This window comes from Copadichromis virginalis, linkage group LG8, assembly GCF_057382275.1.
Source record: "Copadichromis virginalis isolate Kocher_CV1m ecotype Utaka linkage group LG8, C_Virginalis_male_GT1.1, whole genome shotgun sequence".
NCBI classification, from domain to species: domain Eukaryota; kingdom Metazoa; phylum Chordata; class Actinopteri; order Cichliformes; family Cichlidae; genus Copadichromis; species Copadichromis virginalis.
In genome coordinates this window covers 26722052-26740903 of record NC_140625.1, presented here as the reverse complement: position 1 = coordinate 26740903, position 18852 = coordinate 26722052, and the positions used below count along the sequence as shown (strand labels likewise).

At 42.7% G+C, this 18852-nt stretch overlaps 1 protein-coding gene across 1 annotated transcript; it reads left to right on the top strand.

The window, feature by feature from the left end:
* Positions 1 to 9411: 9411 nt before the first annotated feature.
* Positions 9412 to 18537, top strand: dhx8 (DEAH (Asp-Glu-Ala-His) box polypeptide 8). The gene is made up of 23 exons (XM_085466832.1): positions 9412 to 9663; positions 9940 to 10025; positions 10104 to 10176; positions 10277 to 10368; positions 10769 to 10875; positions 11036 to 11407; positions 11573 to 11717; positions 12029 to 12235; positions 12320 to 12407; positions 12637 to 12734; positions 13371 to 13518; positions 14001 to 14182; positions 14876 to 15070; positions 15195 to 15380; positions 15470 to 15680; positions 15785 to 15966; positions 16218 to 16358; positions 16480 to 16635; positions 16818 to 16955; positions 17111 to 17239; positions 17662 to 17858; positions 17972 to 18151; positions 18252 to 18537. Exons 1-23 carry the CDS (start codon positions 9555 to 9557, stop codon positions 18469 to 18471), a joined length of 3642 nt encoding a protein of 1213 aa, XP_085322958.1. The 5' UTR covers positions 9412 to 9554; the 3' UTR covers positions 18472 to 18537.
* Positions 18538 to 18852: the final 315 nt, after the last annotated feature.

Here is an 18852-nt window from a genome sequence, read left to right as displayed (position 1 = left end):
CAGAACACAAGAGACCATGGAAGACCAACAGAGGGGCAGCCGCGCCACTGTCCCAGTAAGAGCTGAGGAGAGTCCCAGATGAGGGCTCGCCCAGCAGCCGCGGAGCAGAAGTCAGGGGGAGTTGCAGTGACGCGCCCGTGAGCTCCGCCGGCCCCCAGCTGCGCCTGAGTGACCGAGCCCCAGGCCGAGAGGCCGGGGGCACCCCACCTCCAAAGGGGCCCGAGCGAGCCCCAGGCCCCGACAAGCGGCCGCCAAGGAGTGAGCCGGTGTGCACCCGGACGCCCACCCCCAGACACAAAGAACCACCAACACACCGACACCTGAGGGAGTCCGCCACCGGCAGGGGATGAATTTTAAAGCATACAGGACTATACTCTGCTCAGATTCAGACACATTTTCCAAAACTATTTCACTGTAGAGAGATAATGACAAAAAAATGTACTGCAAAAGCAGCCCAAAAAGTTTATCAAGGAAATTTGATAGTCTTCAATGTCCTAGTCAGTCATCCATTCCCAGCCCATCAGAGCATGCTTTTCAGATACTAAAGAGAAACCTTTAGGCAGAGAAATCCACAAACAAGCAGTGACTAAAGGGCCTAGCAGTGCATCTCAAGGGAGGAAACAGACTTCAGATAGCCAATGGCTACAAAGGATTTTCATCCAAGTATTAGAAACAATCCTTCACCAATTACTTTTGAACCTCAAAATGTGGGCTATGTGTAAACATGGCTGTAATACTAAACAGTTAATGCAATACTTTTCCTAAACCCCTTTAAATAAACCTGAAAGTCAGCACTTCAATTACATATTGATTTAACATCCACAGTGATGGTGTAGAGAGGCGAAATAGCCAACAAGAAGTCACCATCCTAAGACTTTTTCCCTTGATTGTACACACCGTGAATAGAAATTAACTTAAAATGTTATTTCAATATCTTGAATTTATAAGAGCTGCAGTAAACATAAAATCCTGACAGTTTATTTTCACTGTGCCAAAAAAATATAAAAACATTATCACTGTTTGAACTCTTTTTAATGACCAGTCTAGCATGCTATGCAGTTCTGAGAGAGGTTTTGGTATTAATATCAGAAAATGTAAATATCCCTGTAAACCATAATCCAAGAGGAACACTTAATCCTTCTTAGGTGAAGGACAACGATGTTTGCCAGTGGTCTGTGTGTACCTCCTCTTAGTGAAACACATTTGCATAATTGCAAACAACATTCTTTACAGTTTGCAGGCAGCAACTATATAAACTCAGTGTGCTGAAATAATGGCTAAATGAGTAAACGAGATTTGTCTGCTCAAATCAGCATCAGAGGAGAAGGACAGGCGCTGGCAGCACTGCTCAGTTCATCAGCGCATGTCACAGCACATCCCGTCCGATTTATTGACAGATCAACTCAGATGTCTCTCAGCGTGCTGTGAGGTTTCCCAGTGAGGTACAGTGAGTCACAGGGCTATGACTGCTAATTCTTTAACTCACAGTGAATTTCCTCATGACAGATGGGAAAGGTGTCCGCCTGCTTGGTGGGGAATTCAGCAGATTCCAGCTGATGTATTAATAACATTTAGAGATGCTAAATCTTTATTTATAATTAACATAAATAAACATATCTTTTTAATGTTGGTAGACAAATCTATGGTACCAGTTAAAAAATAATACATCTTCCTCTTCTGATGTTAATGCATTTACAAGATGTTCACAAAACTTATTCTGATCTTGAGGTCCTTGAGGTCAAGTTCACTGACATTACACTTTCTTTTTGCCAAAGCCCACCCAAGCTGGTGGAAAAATCCTATTCAGTTATCACACTCCCAAGAAGATCGAAAGTCTTATCCTTCATTTTCAAGACAACAGGAACTTTTAAGAGTTGGATTCCTAATTTATTGAAAATAATAATGGCCCAAGTGACTTCATGTAGGTCTGTTTGCTCATAAGGAAGTGTTAAACCAGTGTGAGTTGTTTGTTTGAGTCACTTGTGATTTGCATACTTTATTTATTCTAATGTAATCAATAAATAGATTAAAGTGTAAGAAATTCTTGCTCAAAAGTCTATATAGGACATCCAGGTGATGCTTAAAAAGTAGGTTTAAGCAATGCCATAACTATGACTGAATGCTGAAAAAAGACTGCCTGCAGCATGGCCCTTTTCACATGAAGTCCGCCATGTGGGTGGAAGCTGTTGTGGGGGCTGTGATCTCACAAAGGCAGCTTTTCCGCCAACCAATCCCTCACTTGCTGTTTGGACGCAAGCCCAGCCCCCCTTGGATCGCCCTCCTCTTTTCCTCTCTCGCTCTCACTGGTGTGTGTGTCATGCACATACACTCTCTCGCTCACATATACACACTTAATGCTCCATGCTCAGTCATAGTAGGAATTTTCCACTCAGCAGCAGCAGCAGGAGAACATTGCAGCCAGCTGTGCTGTCAATTGCAGTATATGCTCAAATCCCAAAGACTGTTTGCAGACATCCTTATACTCCCAACCAGCTTTTTCTGTCTTCCCTCATGTGTATGGATACAGGCACGCACACAACTGTGGGGGCAGAAAAGCACATGGCGTGCTAGTGTGTTGATGTCTATTAGCAGCAAGACTCTAACCTACAAACTACGTATTGCAAGAATAACTAAAAAGAACTTTATGCAAAGATCAATGTGTGCTTTTTAACAGAAGAGTGAAGCAGAAGCATATAAATCCAACTACTGGGATCCAGAGGAGGCTGTTTCTTTCACTCTTTTCTAAACTCTCACCTTCTCAAGAATCTTTCATGGATCCCCTCCAACAACAGCACACTCTCCCTTTCTCCTTTTCTCGCTCCTCACAGTCTCTCCCTCTTTTGCGTCATCATCACTCACCATAGAAATCATGCGTAAGGACAGACATGCACATCTAGCATGTGTTCTGTTTACATTGGAGGGCTGTTATGTAAGTGAGAGCCCACCCACTTCCCTTCCCCCTTAGCCCATACGTTTCCCTGCTTCCTCTCAAATCAGGTCAGGTGAGGACTGCTGACTGAGAGAATTGCCCTCAATCGGCCCCTAAATGAAAATATATGTACAATCTTGGAAGTCTACACCAGACAGAGAAAGCAGTGACGGGGGGAAATGAGGAGTTTGAGGAACATGTTTGATAAACATTGGTTGGATGTGCGTAAATGGACAAAGAGAAAAACAAATCGGTTCTCTATGAATCTTTGAATCCCCAGTCTGACACAGCAGATGGTGCAGCCTGTTTCCAAATACAGTTTTGTAAAACAGTATTTTCCCCCTTCTTTCCTTGCAGGTTTGTTTCAGTTCATCAAACAAATTGTAACATTAGATAAAGATAGCCCAAGTACACACAAAATGCAGTTTTTAAGTGATGGCTTCATTTGTTATGGGGAACAACTCCATCCAAACCTACCTGGCCCTATGTGAAAAAGTAACTTTTTCAAGCATGACCAGCCTGTTTAGGGTTCAGATCATTGTCCTGCTACATAACATGAACTGACGGCTGGACATCCCCGTCCAGTATTTTATGGTAGAGACCAGAATTCATCGCCCTTCAATTATGGCAAATTGCCCAGGTCCTGATAGATGCTGGAGCTATTTGTAACTTAGCTGCACCATAATCAGTAAAACGGATGTGCAATTTCCAGCAATGTGGCAACCACAACACCATAAAAAGTCAATGGCATTCAGCAAGTTAAAGTCAGCAGGTAAAATAACTGTTTGTGATGCAAAATGTGGAAGTCCCAAGTTAAACTTTTCTTAGTTTCAAGACAAGAGACCACCACTGACTGTCTGGACTGTCTGGAGTCAGCTTTTATGTCGTTGTACCAATACTCAAGTACATAAGACACTATATATGGTTGCTTCATAGTCTAGTGGTTAACATATTTGCTTTACAAATGAAAGGTTGTTGGTTTGATGCTAGTTGGAGACACAAATCCCTTTAGAGTTGTGTCAGAGGAAAGGCATCTGGCATAGAACTCTCTGAAGTCAAGCTATGTGGGCCTACTAACTGTTGTGACCCCTTGTGAAAAGAGAGCAGCCAAAAGTAGCTTTTATAGTATACTGTTTATGCTCTTGGTCATGGAACAGAATCCATGGCATGCAGTATATACAACAGTGCAACGTAAGCTTGCAGGACAGTCTTGTGTGTTTTGGTAGATATGGAGTAAGAGTCCCCTCACCACAGTACAGGGTTTGTGTCCCAATGATCCTAGGGGCTATGTTGCCTTTTGCCCCTGACAGTGTTTCCTGGGGCAAACTGGCCTGGTGGGGGGCCAGACAAAGAGTGATTTAGAGGACCCCCATGAAAAAGAAAAAATCATGGGACCAGTTTATCCTGAGGGTTACCAGGGCACCACTCTGTAGCCAGGCCTGGGGATGTAGCTTGAGGGAGAGTGCCTGGTGGCTGGGCCTTAGCCCACGGGGTTCTGGGCATGTTCTATTGGAAGGATGCCCCAGGACACGCTGGAGAGATTAGATCTTGGTTAGGCTGCTGTCTCTGATAAGCAGGACACCATTGATGAGGAATTTACTCATTGCTATACCAAAAATATTTTGACATGAAGACATTCATGTTACAGAGCTTGGAAAACATTTTGGAAACAGCTATTTCATCTCTCCTTAAAGCACCTAAAATCACCAACAAACAATAGTTGAATAGTTGATAAATGATTGTAACAAGACTCCAGAGAGTTGCTGCACCTATTCACTAAGAAATAGTTACAGCACTTAACTTGCCCTGAAAGCATAAACTGTCATCTGAGTATTTAGATTAAACAAACAAGAGACATTGTGTTCGCTAACAAGCTTTAAATATGCACAAATGATACTCTTAAAAGCAGACTGACAGAAGAGTACTGAGATTACTGAAGCACACAGGAAAGAGGCTTATTGGCTCACAGAAGATGGGCAAGAAAAGGACTGGTTTAGAGTAATGGTGCCATTACTGATCCCATAAAGTCGATTCTGTCCATCTCGACATAACATTTTCAGTGTGAGAAGATGAAATGAAAACACTACGTCTACATGAACAAAATCATCTTTCTCAGATTTCCTTCCTTATGCATGCACCAAGACATGGTGTCAGTACTGAATTTGAAAGCGTGTGAAAGAAGAAGCAATGTAAAGAATAGAGTTGTAGCCTGAACACACAGGATACCACACAGACGCATGATTACTGGTGTTCCTTACTCAGAATCAGAATCAGAATCAGAAAGGGTTTTATTGCCAAATGTTGAGCAGGTTTACAACATTAGGAAATTGCTGCGGTGCTTCAGTGCAAACATACTGTCATAAAAATATAAAAATAAGAATAAGAATTAAAAGTGCTAAGTGGATAGATATATACATGATATATACATGAGTGCAGGTGGTGATCAGTGCCAAACATGGAATGATGCAGTGAACACAGCGTAGGGTCATGTGTTAGTGGTGGGAACAGTCATATGGTTATTGTTCATGAGTCCGACAGCAGAGGGGAAGAAACTGTTCTTATGGCGAGAGGTTCTGGTGCGAATGGACCGGAGCCTCCTGCCTGAGGGGAGCAGGTCAAACAGACTGTGTCCAGGGTGAGAAGGGTCAGCTGAGATCCGAGCTGCACGCCGCAGTGTCCTGGAGGTGTACAGGTCCTGCAGAGATGGGAGTCTGCAGCCAATCACCTTCTCAGCAGAGCGCACAACACGCTGCAGTCTCTGTTTGTCCCTGATAGTGGCTCCAGCGTACCACACGGTGATGGAGGAGGTGAGGATGGACTCGATGATTGCAGTGTAGAATTGCATCATCGTCCGTGTTGGCAGGTTGAATTTCTTCAGCTGCCTCAGGAAGTACATCCTCTGCTGGGCTTTCTTGATGACGGAGGTGATGGTGGGCTCCCACTTCAGGTCCTGGGTGATGGTGGTACCCAGGAAGCGGAACGAGTCCACAGAGGTGATGGGGGTGTCAGTCAGGATGATGGGGGGGAGTGGAGCTGTGTGCTTCCTGAAGTCCACAATAATCTCCACTGTCTTCTGGGCATTCAGCACCAGGTTGTTGTGGCTGCACCAGGACACCAGACGTTCAACCTCCCTCCTGTAGGCAGACTCATCCCCGTCCGAGATGAGTCCGATAACGGTGGTGTCATCTGCAAACTTGATTAGCTTGACAGACTGGTGGGTGGAGGTGCAGCAGTTGGTGTACAGGGAGAAGAGCAGAGGAGAAAGAACACAGCCCTGAGGGGAGCCGGTGCTGATGGTCCGGGAGTCCGAGACATTCTTTCCCAGCCTCACATGCTGCTTCCTGTCCGTCAGGAAGTCAGTGATGGGATCAGGCACATTCATCTGGGAAAGCTTGCCTCGGAGATGGTCTGGAAGGATGGTGTTGAAGGCAGAGCTGAAGTCCACAAACAGGATCCTGGCGTACCCATTAGCTCACAAACTCCAGGCCTCGAGGGCCGGTGTCCTGCATGTTTTAGATGTCTCCTTGATCCAAACACAGCTGATTTAAAGGCTAAATTACCTCCTCAACTTATCCTGAAGTTCTCCAGAAGCCTGGTAATGACCTAATCATTTGATTCAGGTGTGTTGAAACAGGGTGATATCTAAAACCTGCAGCACACCGGCCCTCGAGGCCAGGAGTTTGACACCCATGCTTTAAAGTGAAGTAAGGGCTCTTTAGAAAAATAAGTGCCAACTGCATGTTTCAACATGACAATAGCATAGCATGCAAAGCCAGATGCAGATTTTCTGACCTCACCTCTATTCAGAAGCCTTGGGATGAATCAGAGCACTATGTGTTAGTGAGACTTTATCACCCTACCTCCATGCTCAACCTCGCTAATACTATTGTGGCAGAATCTGAGCCTGTCCCTGAAGATTGGAGGACATTGTTCCAGTAGATTAATGCCCATACCTTTGGAATGAGATCTTTTACAATCACACATGGGTGTAATGTTCAGGTGTCCACACATTTCTGGCTGCGCTGTGTACATGCTTTGAACTTTTGGCAGCATAGACAGTACCAAAGAGATAAACAGTGAAATAAATTCCAGATTGCATTTTGAACAGTGTGAGAGTGGGAGAAACTGACTTGCAAAAGATCATGAGGGATTTATTAGGAAAGCAGACTGCTACAATGGGAGATTCTCCATGAGAATCCCTTTCTGACTAAGTCATACTACAGGAACAAATGGAAGGATGTGATGGCAGAAATGTCAAGTGAAGTAAAAGGAAAAAAAAAAGATCAAACATGAGTGAAATTCAGGACTCGTCTGACACGGCAAAACACATTGGGAGATAATGTTCTTTTCAAAAATGATAAAATGTCAGAAGTTATGTGGATGTTATGTGAAAACAAGGCTCTTAATCAGGATTAAAGTGGTGTGTGAAATAAGTAGTGTGTTTATGAATGGTAATGAGGATTGATTTTAATAAGGAGATTACAGGCGGGAGGCTTGTGAGGAGGGAGCCAACTAGACACCAACTGAGGGAAATGTGTAAACAGACAGATAGTGGTGGTGGTGGTGTGTGTGTGTGTGTGTGTGTGTGTGTGTGTGTGAACATGCACTAGGGTTCATAAGATGGGTGGGGTGTCCATTAATCGCAGGGTTAGCGGTTTGATCTCTGGTCCCACCCTGTGCCGAAGTGTCCTTGGGTAAAACTTAGAACTCCGGGTTTTTCCCAATGGTAAACGAGCAGCTTACATGGGAGCTCTGCCCCCTTTGGGGCGCATATGAGTGAGAATGAGAAACAAAGGGTTCTGCAGAGCGAAGCTGAGGTTTAAAAGAGCTATAAGACTGCAGGTGATTTATCAGTCATGAGATCAAAGCTGGGAGGTATCCAAGGAGTAGACGAGGAAGGTTATCTCCTGTGCAGTGCATACCTTAATTTATCATATAAACATAGCTTTTTGCAGTAAGTTAAGATGCAGGTGATACAACATACAGTCTTGATTTTCCTTGCACCTTTACCTCAGTGAAACGTTCTCAAGACTCCACAAGAGATAAAACAGTTAGCGGGTAAAGAACTATGAATCAGCGACAGTGGCAGAAACAAAAACAGAAGTAAAGTCATAGCGTGAAACTGCTTAAACGTTCACGATTGCACAGCGTGATTCATTACTAGAAACTGAATTCTTGCTGTTGCAAATCACTTTGCTTCTCATGACCCATACACATAGTTCAGCATACAGTGCATGTGGGTAATCTTTAAATTTTCATATGTGCGGTTGCTGAACATTTCATGCCAAATCACTGGTCGTTCATTTTCTAGCGGCCTCTGCTCTTGTGTAAAGATCTAACTGCAGAGAGTAGTTCCCACAAGCATTTGCAATTTCGTGCAAATGCGTTGGATGGGGATGAGGTAAGGGCTGCTTGCTACTTAAGCATAAAAAACCTTATCTTAATGGACTGGGTATGTGCATGATGTGCTGAAACAGAGGAGTGCCTTTACATTCTCTGGCCAAAACCATAAAAGTCAAGACGGCAACTATACCTGTCCACATACCATTAGTAGCAGGGTTGAGGCTTTCTTTTATCATTTCAAATACCCTGCACTCATCAGTGGCAATTAATTATTCATTGCACTGCAACGTTTTTTTTATGCAACAAGGCAACAACAGACATTTGTGTTTTGAAATGCATCCCAAGCTATGGCCCATCATCATAACATCACCCACTGGTTTTTGGATCTGCATTTCAAAGCCTCATCTTTAGGATTTTGCCCATTTTTTGTTGATATTTGTAGCCAGATGTGTTCATATTTACCTGTCATCATGCTGTATTTATTCACTTTATGGGTGCAAAGAACAGCTATATACTAGAATTTCACTCACCAAAACGATGTACCAGATTCTTGTGATATTTGTACTAAAATGGGCCGAAAGAAGTTCACAACATAGAGAAAGGTTCACTGGTGAAAGGTTCACTTCAGTGCCTCAGATTAGTGGGGGTGAAGCACAGAAGACAATTGTCAGCTACAGCTCCCTGTGTCAGCACACCTGTCAGTCAAAACAGCCGCACCTAACTCATTACATACCAAATTCATTTATGGTGTTTGGTTCTAACATGCTTTTTTTTAATGAAGCGAAGTTTAGATGCTTTAATAAAGGAGTCTATGGGCATTAACTTGCTTTCAGAGAAACCTCAATTGAACATAAGAGGGGCTGGTGCTGGCTTTATTTTTTCATTTCTCGCCACTTGAGAAGAAAGAACATAAAACATGAAAAAAAGTCAATTTACCATCTATATTGTGGCAAAAAATAACGTATTAAACATTTGCACGAATAAACCATATACAGTTTATAAAACAAGCACAAAAGGCAAAATAAGGAGGAAAGCATATGGGCTAAGAACTGGCAAACCTCTTGCAAACGACTTGAAATGAAAACCCCACATGTGAAGACATCTGTGGTGGAGACGTTTCAATTCAAATTTATTGTGAGGGTTTTGAGTGCCATCGTGTGGCAAGTAGGAGCCAGACCTTGAACTCTACTAAGTGTTTCCGTAAAGGGCGGAAGGGGATGTTGCCCATATCCAATATGTCTGCCGGCGTCTACGTTGTGTGAACAAAAACAACTCGTGGACGATGGCAGACATCGGAGTCGACGAGCTATCGCAGCTCGAATATCTGTCTTTAGTGTCGAAAGTCTGCACGGAGCTTGACAACCACCTGGGAATAAATGACAAAGATTTAGGTACGTATTTTATGTCTTTAAAAATCGCCTTCTGCCAAAACTAGCTAGCTAGCTTATGCTAACTAGCGGTTGTTAGCAAACTAGCATCTGTATTTACTGTAAACATATGAGTTCTTTTTGGATGTATTGTGTCGTTTACTAGATTTAAAAAAACTTTACGTACTAATCATTCAATAAATTCGTTGTGGGTCACTTTTTAATGCTGGGATATAAACTTCGACAGTTATGAGTCTCATGTAGTTCTTCGTTAATGTGTTGTTTGTGGTTCCTTTATAGCTGAATTTGTCATCAGCCTTGCCGAAAAACAACCGAGCTTTGATGGATTCAAAGCACTTTTACTCGAAAATGGAGCCGAATTCACAGTAAGTTAGTCTCTACGAGTTGTTCATGAAGCTTATTGTTATTCAACTAAACATTAACGTTTTCTTCGCTTATTGTAGGATTCTCTCATCAGTAATCTGCTCAGGCTCATTCAGACGATGCGACCACCATCCAAAGCATCTACAAGTAAAGGTAAAGTAGTTAGGCTAACTGTAAACTGGGCAGCTAATGGTCCCAAGGACATATTTTACTCCTTAAAAGTGACATTTCTAACCGTGTGCTCCTCTTCCAGCATCCGAGTCTGTGGCTAAGCCGAAATCAGAAAAGGAAAAGCTGAGGGAGATGTTTCCTGCACTGTGTAGACCAAATGAGCCGGCACCGAAGGTGTGTGGCTTCATCACACTGACATGAAGCTGCAGTGTCCACATTATCTTTATTGCAAAACAAGCTTGTACACATGGGCGCTGTACAAAGAAACGATCTAAACACACACAGGGTGTCTTCTGTTGGCAATCAGGCTAAACGGTGTCACTAAGCTGGTTATCATTTTGATAAGTGAACCCAGGATTTTCCTTTTTGTGTTTACATGAAAGGGCTGGTGTTGGCAGTACAGCTAGGAGATGCAGCCTCAAAATTACAATATTTTAAGAAACTGCGATGATAATACAATATATACTGACAATATATACACAAAATACCAAATGTGGTATTGATGCTTGTAGGTAGGCAATAGAAACGTTGACCAATTTATGTTGACTGATTTTTGTTATACTGAACTTCGTAGGCTCTCCTGGATGAAGATGATGTTAAAGTAGCAGCTGATGCCATGAAGGAACTGGAAATGTTCATGCCCAGTGTCAGTGGGACAGAGTCCAAAGGGAGCAAGAACAGGTAAGACTCAAGTCACTGGTCACATTTCATTGTCATGTTGGGTTTATTTAAATCTCTGATACCTGTGCTCCAACTAGCAAACTTGCGACGGCTGTTTGAATTCAGGATATTATTGTTGTGTTTATTGTATTATGTATTTCTGGCTCTTCTCCTCTCGTAGATCAGAAAAAAACAGGCGAAGTCGCAGCAGAAGCAGAGAAAAAGACAGACACAGAGATCGAGACAGAGATCGGGAAAAGGACCGAAAGAGACGGCATCGTTCCAGATCCTATTCCAGATCCAGGTCACGCTCCAGAGACCGTGATCGGCATAGAGATAGAGATAGAGACCGTGGCAAGAGAAGAGACAAATCTTCCCGCTGGTCTGAGCGCTCACCTAGTCCGAGAAAAGACCAAGAGAGAGAGTCTGACCGCTGGAAGGACAAACACGTGGATCGCCCTCCACCTGAGGAACCTTCTGTTGGTGATATCTACAATGGAAAGGTTACCAGCATCATGCAGTTTGGATGCTTTGTTCAGCTTGAGGGACTCAGGTTAGTATAAGGTCGCAAACATTGTATAAATATACTTTCAGTTTTAAAGGGGTCTGCTGGTTACTAAAGATGTTTTCAGTGCATACTATTTAGAGATGTCTCCTCTTTTGTCCTGTCTCTTATTTCATTGTTAAAGTTGTCCATGATCATCTTCTCAATTTCTAGGAAGCGATGGGAGGGTCTGGTCCACATTTCTGAGCTGCGCAGGGAGGGTCGTGTGGCCAACGTGGCCGACGTTGTTAGCAAAGGCCAAAGAGTCAAAGTCAAGGTGCTCTCATTCACAGGGTCCAAGACCAGCCTCAGTATGAAGGTAAAAAAACAAAACATAACAGTGTGGTGCTCAGTTGATTTTAGAGTAGTAAGTAGAGATTTTCTGTGTTAAAGTGAAGGAAGTTTTCAGATGTCTTCCTTCTGATCCTGTCTGAAGAAATAAGATTTTTATCAAATAATTTGTGCTTAATTAATTTCACATTTATTATATTATAAATGTATGTATTTATTCATTCTGGTGAGTTTCAGCCAGTAGAACTAAATCAAATTTTCCTTGAGATTTTTCAGCTGTTGTATCTCAGCTCCAGGTACAGATAATGGAACGTTTTTATTTCCTCCTCTGTTTGCCAGGATGTAGACCAGGAGACGGGAGAAGACCTGAACCCCAACAGGAGGAGGAACGTTGGCCCCGACGGGGGGGAGGAAATTTCCATGAGGAATCCTGATCGGCCGAGCAACCTGAACCTCGGCCACGCGCCAGAGCTGGAACAGGATGACACACTGGAGCGCAAGAGGCTCACCAAAATCTCAGACCCAGAGAAGTGGGAGATCAAACAGGTGGGTTCACATTTGAAGTGGCTGAAGCTTCGTTTATGTCTGTGCGTCTATCTAATTTTAAAAGGTGTTTGTTAAAATCATCAGATGATTGCTGCCAATGTTTTGTCCAAAGAAGAATTTCCTGATTTTGATGATGAGACAGGCATCCTTCCTAAAGTTGATGATGAAGAGGGTAAGAAATTGTTTTGTCTATGACTGAACTGCTTTAATAAATGAGTAATTCAGGCTAGCAAAGGCACTTAATAAAACAGTCATCAAGTATTTAAACAATTTCAGTTTTTTAGCATTAAGCATAAATATTTAATACTATCTTGTATATTTGGGTTAGGGTTAGCTCTTGTTCATGTGAACCATGACTAAGTGTGACCTGATTGCTAACTGGTTGGTTTCATTTCATACAGATGAAGACTTGGAAATTGAGCTGGTTGAAGAGGAACCACCGTTTCTGAGAGGCCACACGAAGCAAAGCATGGACATGAGCCCTGTCAAGATTGTCAAGGTAACAGTAGAAGTTTGAGTGAAAGGAAAAAAAGAATAAACTAGGAGTAAATTTTCAAAAAATGATCAGGCCATAAAGTTTTCCAGCACCCTGCTGTGATTTATAAATTGAATTAATTATATTATAATTCTGGCGAAATATTCTTGTTTATATTTAATAGTTAAATTTAAGCATCTCGGCAGTCAAACAAACAGAACGTCCCTGGTTTGAATCCATTGGCCAGCTGGAGCCTTTCTGTAAGGAATTTGCATGTGTTTCCTGCTTGGGTTCTCTCTAGGTTCCTCCCAGTGGAACATGCAGATTAGGTCAATTGGTAATGCTGAGTTGGCTGTAGGTGTGAGTGGTTGTGTCAGCGCTGGGATATACTGGTGAACCTTTCCAACCAGCTTAACCACAGCCTTGAGCAAGAATGGTGAAAAAAGATGGATGAGTTTATAAATTTTTAATGTTATGAAGTAAATGAGTTTCTGTAATATATCACCATGGACTGATTCAGGAAAAGGCACAACTTGGTGCATAAAACACCATCTCCTGCAGATAGTGATCTTATAGTCAGAGCAATACAGTATGTGGTTTAATTTGGATTTAAGGATTTATACGGTATTTAATTATGATCTCTTCCTGTGCTCTTCATAGAATCCAGATGGCTCGCTGTCCCAGGCAGCCATGATGCAGAGTGCTCTGGCAAAAGAGAGACGAGAACTGAAGCAGGCGGCGCGGGAAGCAGAGATGGACTCCATCCCCATGGGGCTGAACAAACACTGGGTTGACCCGCTGCCAGATGGTTAGAAATCTTTTGGACGTCCTCATTAAATCAGTTTTAAACTAATGCTAAATAGGAGTTTGTTGAGCAACACATCTGCAATCGTGACATGAGGAAGTATCTTAAATTGGGTTTTCAGATGTTATTGGACAATATTTTATCTTTGCTTTTGGATAAGCTTTAAATTAATGTAGCACTGTAGCATGTATGCTAGCCCTGCTTATTAAAAACCACAGCCCAGACACGACACTTCCTCCATGCTGGCAGACAGCACCCCTCAGGCTTGCCGGTACTGGAGATAGTTATCTGGTTTCCTGCCGCCCCCCATCTGGCCGGAATAGTCTTGTCATGGTTTAGTGTGCCTGTGTGCCCTCCTTAAGCACAAGGTGGTCTAGATGGCTTCCACTGGTGGGCATTATTCTGCCAACCCAACAGAGATGTAGCTTAATATGCGGTCAAACTTGAGTTGTAAAGATAGATATATTTCCTCTTCTCTCTTACAGTTGATGGTCGACAGATTGCCGCTAACATGAGAGGCATTGGCATGATGCCCAATGACATCCCAGAGTGGAAGAAACATGCGTTTGGAGGGAACAAGGCATCCTATGGAAAGAAGACCCAACTCTCTATCCTGGAGCAGAGAGAGAGCCTACCCATCTACAAGCTGAAAGAGCAGCTCATTCAGGTTCATTACAGTTTAAACTCAGTGGGAGAAATTTCTGAGATTTAGTTTCACGTTTCAAAAATTTGTTTCTAACTGAATCTATTCAAAGATGGCTGCAGGTTGTTAAACGTCCTAGGCAGACACTTTCACCTATAAATGGCCTTTAAAAAGAAAAGAAATGACTAAAATTGGACTTTGAAAGTTTAGATTGCTCAATCTGACTGTTGGGCTAATATGGTCATTTATAGTTTGAGCGTTTCAGGGTATGTTGTGTAATAAAAAACTTATGAAATACTAAAACATTCTCAGCCTAAAAACATCCTCAAAATACAAAAATCCACAAAGCTTCAGCCCAGTGGCGTGGAAATATTGACATGTGCAAGTCTAATAACAAATAGCTATCCTAAAGAGGATATTTTCACGTTTTTTCTAAGATTTAGCAATGACATTTTCAAGTTGATATGTAAAAGTTCTTAAAATGTTTTACATTAACTTGGTCCTTGATGTTGATGATTAGGTTAATTGAGCTTTTAGTAATGTTAATGACCAGATTTTTAGCTGGTGTCTTCTTTCTTCTGGTTCTGACTAAGTAAAATACAACACCCCCAATAAAAACTCTGTTATTCCCTCTAAAAAAAATAAACCCAAATAAGGATGGATGCTTTTTGTTTACCAGTTACTAACTGTTGCCGTGTCCTTGTTAATCTGTTGCAGGCTGTTCACGACAACCAGATCCTGATCGTCATTGGAGAGACGGGATCTGGAAAGACCACACAGATCACTCAGTACCTGGCAGAGGCTGGTTACACAGCCAGGGGAAAGATTGGCTGTACGCAGCCCCGTCGTGTGGCTGCCATGTCAGTGGCTAAGAGAGTCTCTGAGGAGTACGGTTGTTGTCTGGGACAAGAGGTTAGTTAAATATTTCTGATCTTGAGTAAAGTGCAATCGTGTTACAGTATATAATTACTGAGCACCTTTTGCACACTGCAGCTTTGCTTAATCTCATTGGGACTTATCTTTTTGTGTTTTCCAGGTGGGCTACACCATCCGTTTTGAGGATTGCACAAGTCCTGAGACTGTAATCAAGTACATGACAGACGGTATGTTATTGAGAGAGTGTTTGATTGACTCAGAGTTGGGTCAGTACGCCATTATCATGTTAGATGAAGCTCATGAGAGGACAATCCACACTGATGTTCTTTTTGGCCTCCTCAAGAAGGTAAGCAAAGGTTTCCTACATTTAATCTATGACTTAATGGAGAATCAGAGACAAAAGGGATTCTGAGTGTTTCTTCTTGTGTTTGTCAGACTGTACAGAAGCGCACAGACATGAAGCTTATTGTGACATCAGCTACACTGGATGCTGTGAAGTTCTCTCAGTATTTCTATGAAGCACCCATCTTCACCATCCCCGGCAGAACGTATCCAGTAGAGGTTCTTTACACCAAAGAACCTGAGACGGACTACCTGGATGCCAGCCTCATCACTGTCATGCAGATTCATCTGACTGAGCCTCCAGGTATGTTTTTTTCTCTTTAAGTCATGAAAAATGGATGTTCTTTCCACCTTTGGACTCTAGTATCAGTCCATGTCATCCATCTTACTGTGACTCTTCCTTTGCAGGAGACATCCTGGTGTTTTTAACTGGACAGGAGGAGATCGACACAGCCTGTGAGATCCTTTATGAGCGAATGAAGTCTCTTGGGCCTGATGTTCCTGAGCTGATCATTCTGCCAGTTTATTCTGCCCTGCCCAGTGAGATGCAGACCAGAATCTTTGACCCAGCACCCCCAGGCAGCAGAAAGGTACTTTCAGTAAATCTTTAGAATCTATAGAAACATATAACATTCGTTTTGTTCAAAGATTACAATTTGTGTAACTGTCTGTCCCTTTTCATTTGTCTGTAGAACTAAAAGTTTGGTTCATTTAATATGTTTCAGTGATTTAGTCAGTGTGTTTAGTATTTTTGTGGCCTTATATTGACATGGGTAAAGTCAATTCCGGATATTTTGTTGCTTCAGAGCAAATATATAACGTCCTTTGTTCTTTCTCTCAGGTTGTCATCGCCACAAACATTGCAGAGACCTCTCTGACCATCGATGGAATCTATTATGTTGTAGATCCAGGCTTTGTCAAGCAGAAAGTGTACAACTCTAAGACTGGCATTGATCAGCTGGTGGTGACGCCAATCTCACAGGTACAGCGGTTTTGTGATGTACTTGATGTTGTAGCAAAGGAGGTCTTAGAGCCTCGCTGAAGGCATTAGTGTTTCAAAATGATTTAGTGTGACATAAAACTCTTTATTGTATTTGCTCCAGGCTCAGGCTAAGCAGAGGGCAGGTCGTGCCGGCAGAACAGGCCCTGGAAAGTGTTACAGGCTGTACACTGAGAGAGCCTACAGAGATGAGATGCTGACAACCAATGTACCTGAAATCCAGAGAACCAACTTGGCCAGCACTGTGCTGTCGCTGAAGGTAGGAGCTGTTGTCCTTCAGTTCTTATCATGCATAGGATGACATCCTGCGTTATTGAGAAGAAGAAATTAAATGAGTTAAAAAACAAACAAACAAAACAACTAACAGACAGGAGAAGTAAACTAGACCTCTGCTTTAACATTTCAGATCACTAACGTTCATATTAATATTTACTCCTCCAGGCAATGGGCATCAATGATCTGCTGTCTTTTGACTTCATGGACGCTCCTCCTATGGAGACTCTGATCACAGCCATGGAGCAGCTCTACACCTTAGGAGCTCTGGACGATGAAGGCTTACTCACACGACTGGGTCGAAGGGTAAGGATGTTTTTACCCAATGGTTTCTCTTTGCTGCAAAGAAGAGCAGATAAATCTACATGTAATCAGATTTATGTAGCTGTATTTTCTTTAACTTCTTGTCTTTCTGTTATTCTGATAAGACTTTTAATCTCCTGTGCGTTTGTGTCTGCTAGATGGCTGAGTTCCCTCTGGAGCCCATGTTGTGTAAGATGCTGATCATGTCCGTCCATCTGGGCTGCAGCGAAGAGATGCTCACAATCGTGTCGATGCTGTCTGTGCAGAATGTCTTTTACAGGCCTAAGGTATGCTTTGAACACCGTCCAGTCATTTCTACACATCTCATTCCTTATCTGTGTAAGCAGTCATGCAATGTGTTGTGGTAGCGCTTCCTTTGAATCAATGGAGCATTGAATCCACTACGGTTTAACTGCATTAAGTTGAGATCAAGGCCACTTTATACAGATTAGTGGATGTCCAGTGGAAATGAACACTTCTGGGAAATCTTTAGCAACCTCAGGACTTATTTACTTCAGATGTTTTTAGAAACATTTAAACTTGAAAATGCAAAGTTTCATAAAAACTTTACAAATGTTGAAAGTGGCTATGAGAGCTGCAGCTGAGTGTTTGTGATGTTTTTAACATTTTTATAGTAAAAGATTTTGAAATGTATTCTGAATTCAATGATTCCCCCCCCCCCCCCCCCCCCCCATTTTTTGTGTTAAAGGACAAGCAGGCCTTGGCTGACCAGAAGAAGGCAAAGTTCCACCAACCTGAGGGCGATCACCTCACCCTGCTAGCTGTCTACAACTCCTGGAAGAACAACAAGTTCTCCAACCCCTGGTGCTACGAGAACTTCATCCAGGCTCGCTCCCTGCGCAGAGCCCAGGATATCCGCAAACAGATGCTGGGGATCATGGACAGGTACATTAGGGCCAAGATGTTAAATACTAAAAATCAAAAATCACTTTAAATGTTAACGGTAGCGCAAGAAATTATATTGCTTAGAAAGATTTAACATGTTCTTTTCTCTCTAGACATAAACTGGATGTAGTATCTTGTGGTAAAGCTACTGTGCGAGTCCAGAAAGCCATCTGCAGTGGTTTCTTCAGGAATGCGGCCAAAAAAGATCCTCAGGAGGGCTACAGAACCCTGATAGACCAGCAAGTTGTTTACATCCACCCCTCCAGTGCTCTGTTCAACCGGCAGCCTGAGTGGTATGTCAGCATTTCAGTTTTACTGTGCCACAGCGAAAGAGGAAGTAAATCTTTCTTGCAAGTTGGGCACTGTCTGATTTCTCAAATTCTTTGTCGACAGGGTTGTGTACCACGAGCTGGTGCTGACTACAAAGGAGTACATGCGTGAGGTGACCACCATCGACCCTCGCTGGCTGGTGGAGTTCGCACCTGCCTTCTTTAAAGTGTCCGACCCCACCCGCCTCAGCAAGCAGAAGAAACAGCAGCGCCTCGAGCCCCTGTACAACCGTTACGAAGAGCCCAACGCTTGGAGAATCTCACGCGCCTTCAGACGCCGATAATGTGTGTGACATCACAAACGCGCAACTCGGGTACTTGGACAGTAGTGGCAAAGTCGGACGTGTGGTCTCGTACCAGCACTGGGAAAACCCTGCAGGATGAAGGGTTTGCGTCACAGTTTGATTTGACGCTGCAGTCAGTCCTCCTTTCAGTTTTGTAAACAGTGTACATTTTCCACCAAAACTTACTGATCACATTTCTGTATTCGTCTTGACTTTTTGTTGTTGTTTTGTTTTAAAAAAAAATTGAGATGGGATGGGAATCTTGGTGTCAGTTGTTTTAGAAACACCAGAGGTATTTCCTTTGTTTAAGACTAGCAGGAAAAATTGGCGATTTTAATGTTCTGTTTGCAGATTTTGCAAAACAATTTATATTTATTTCTA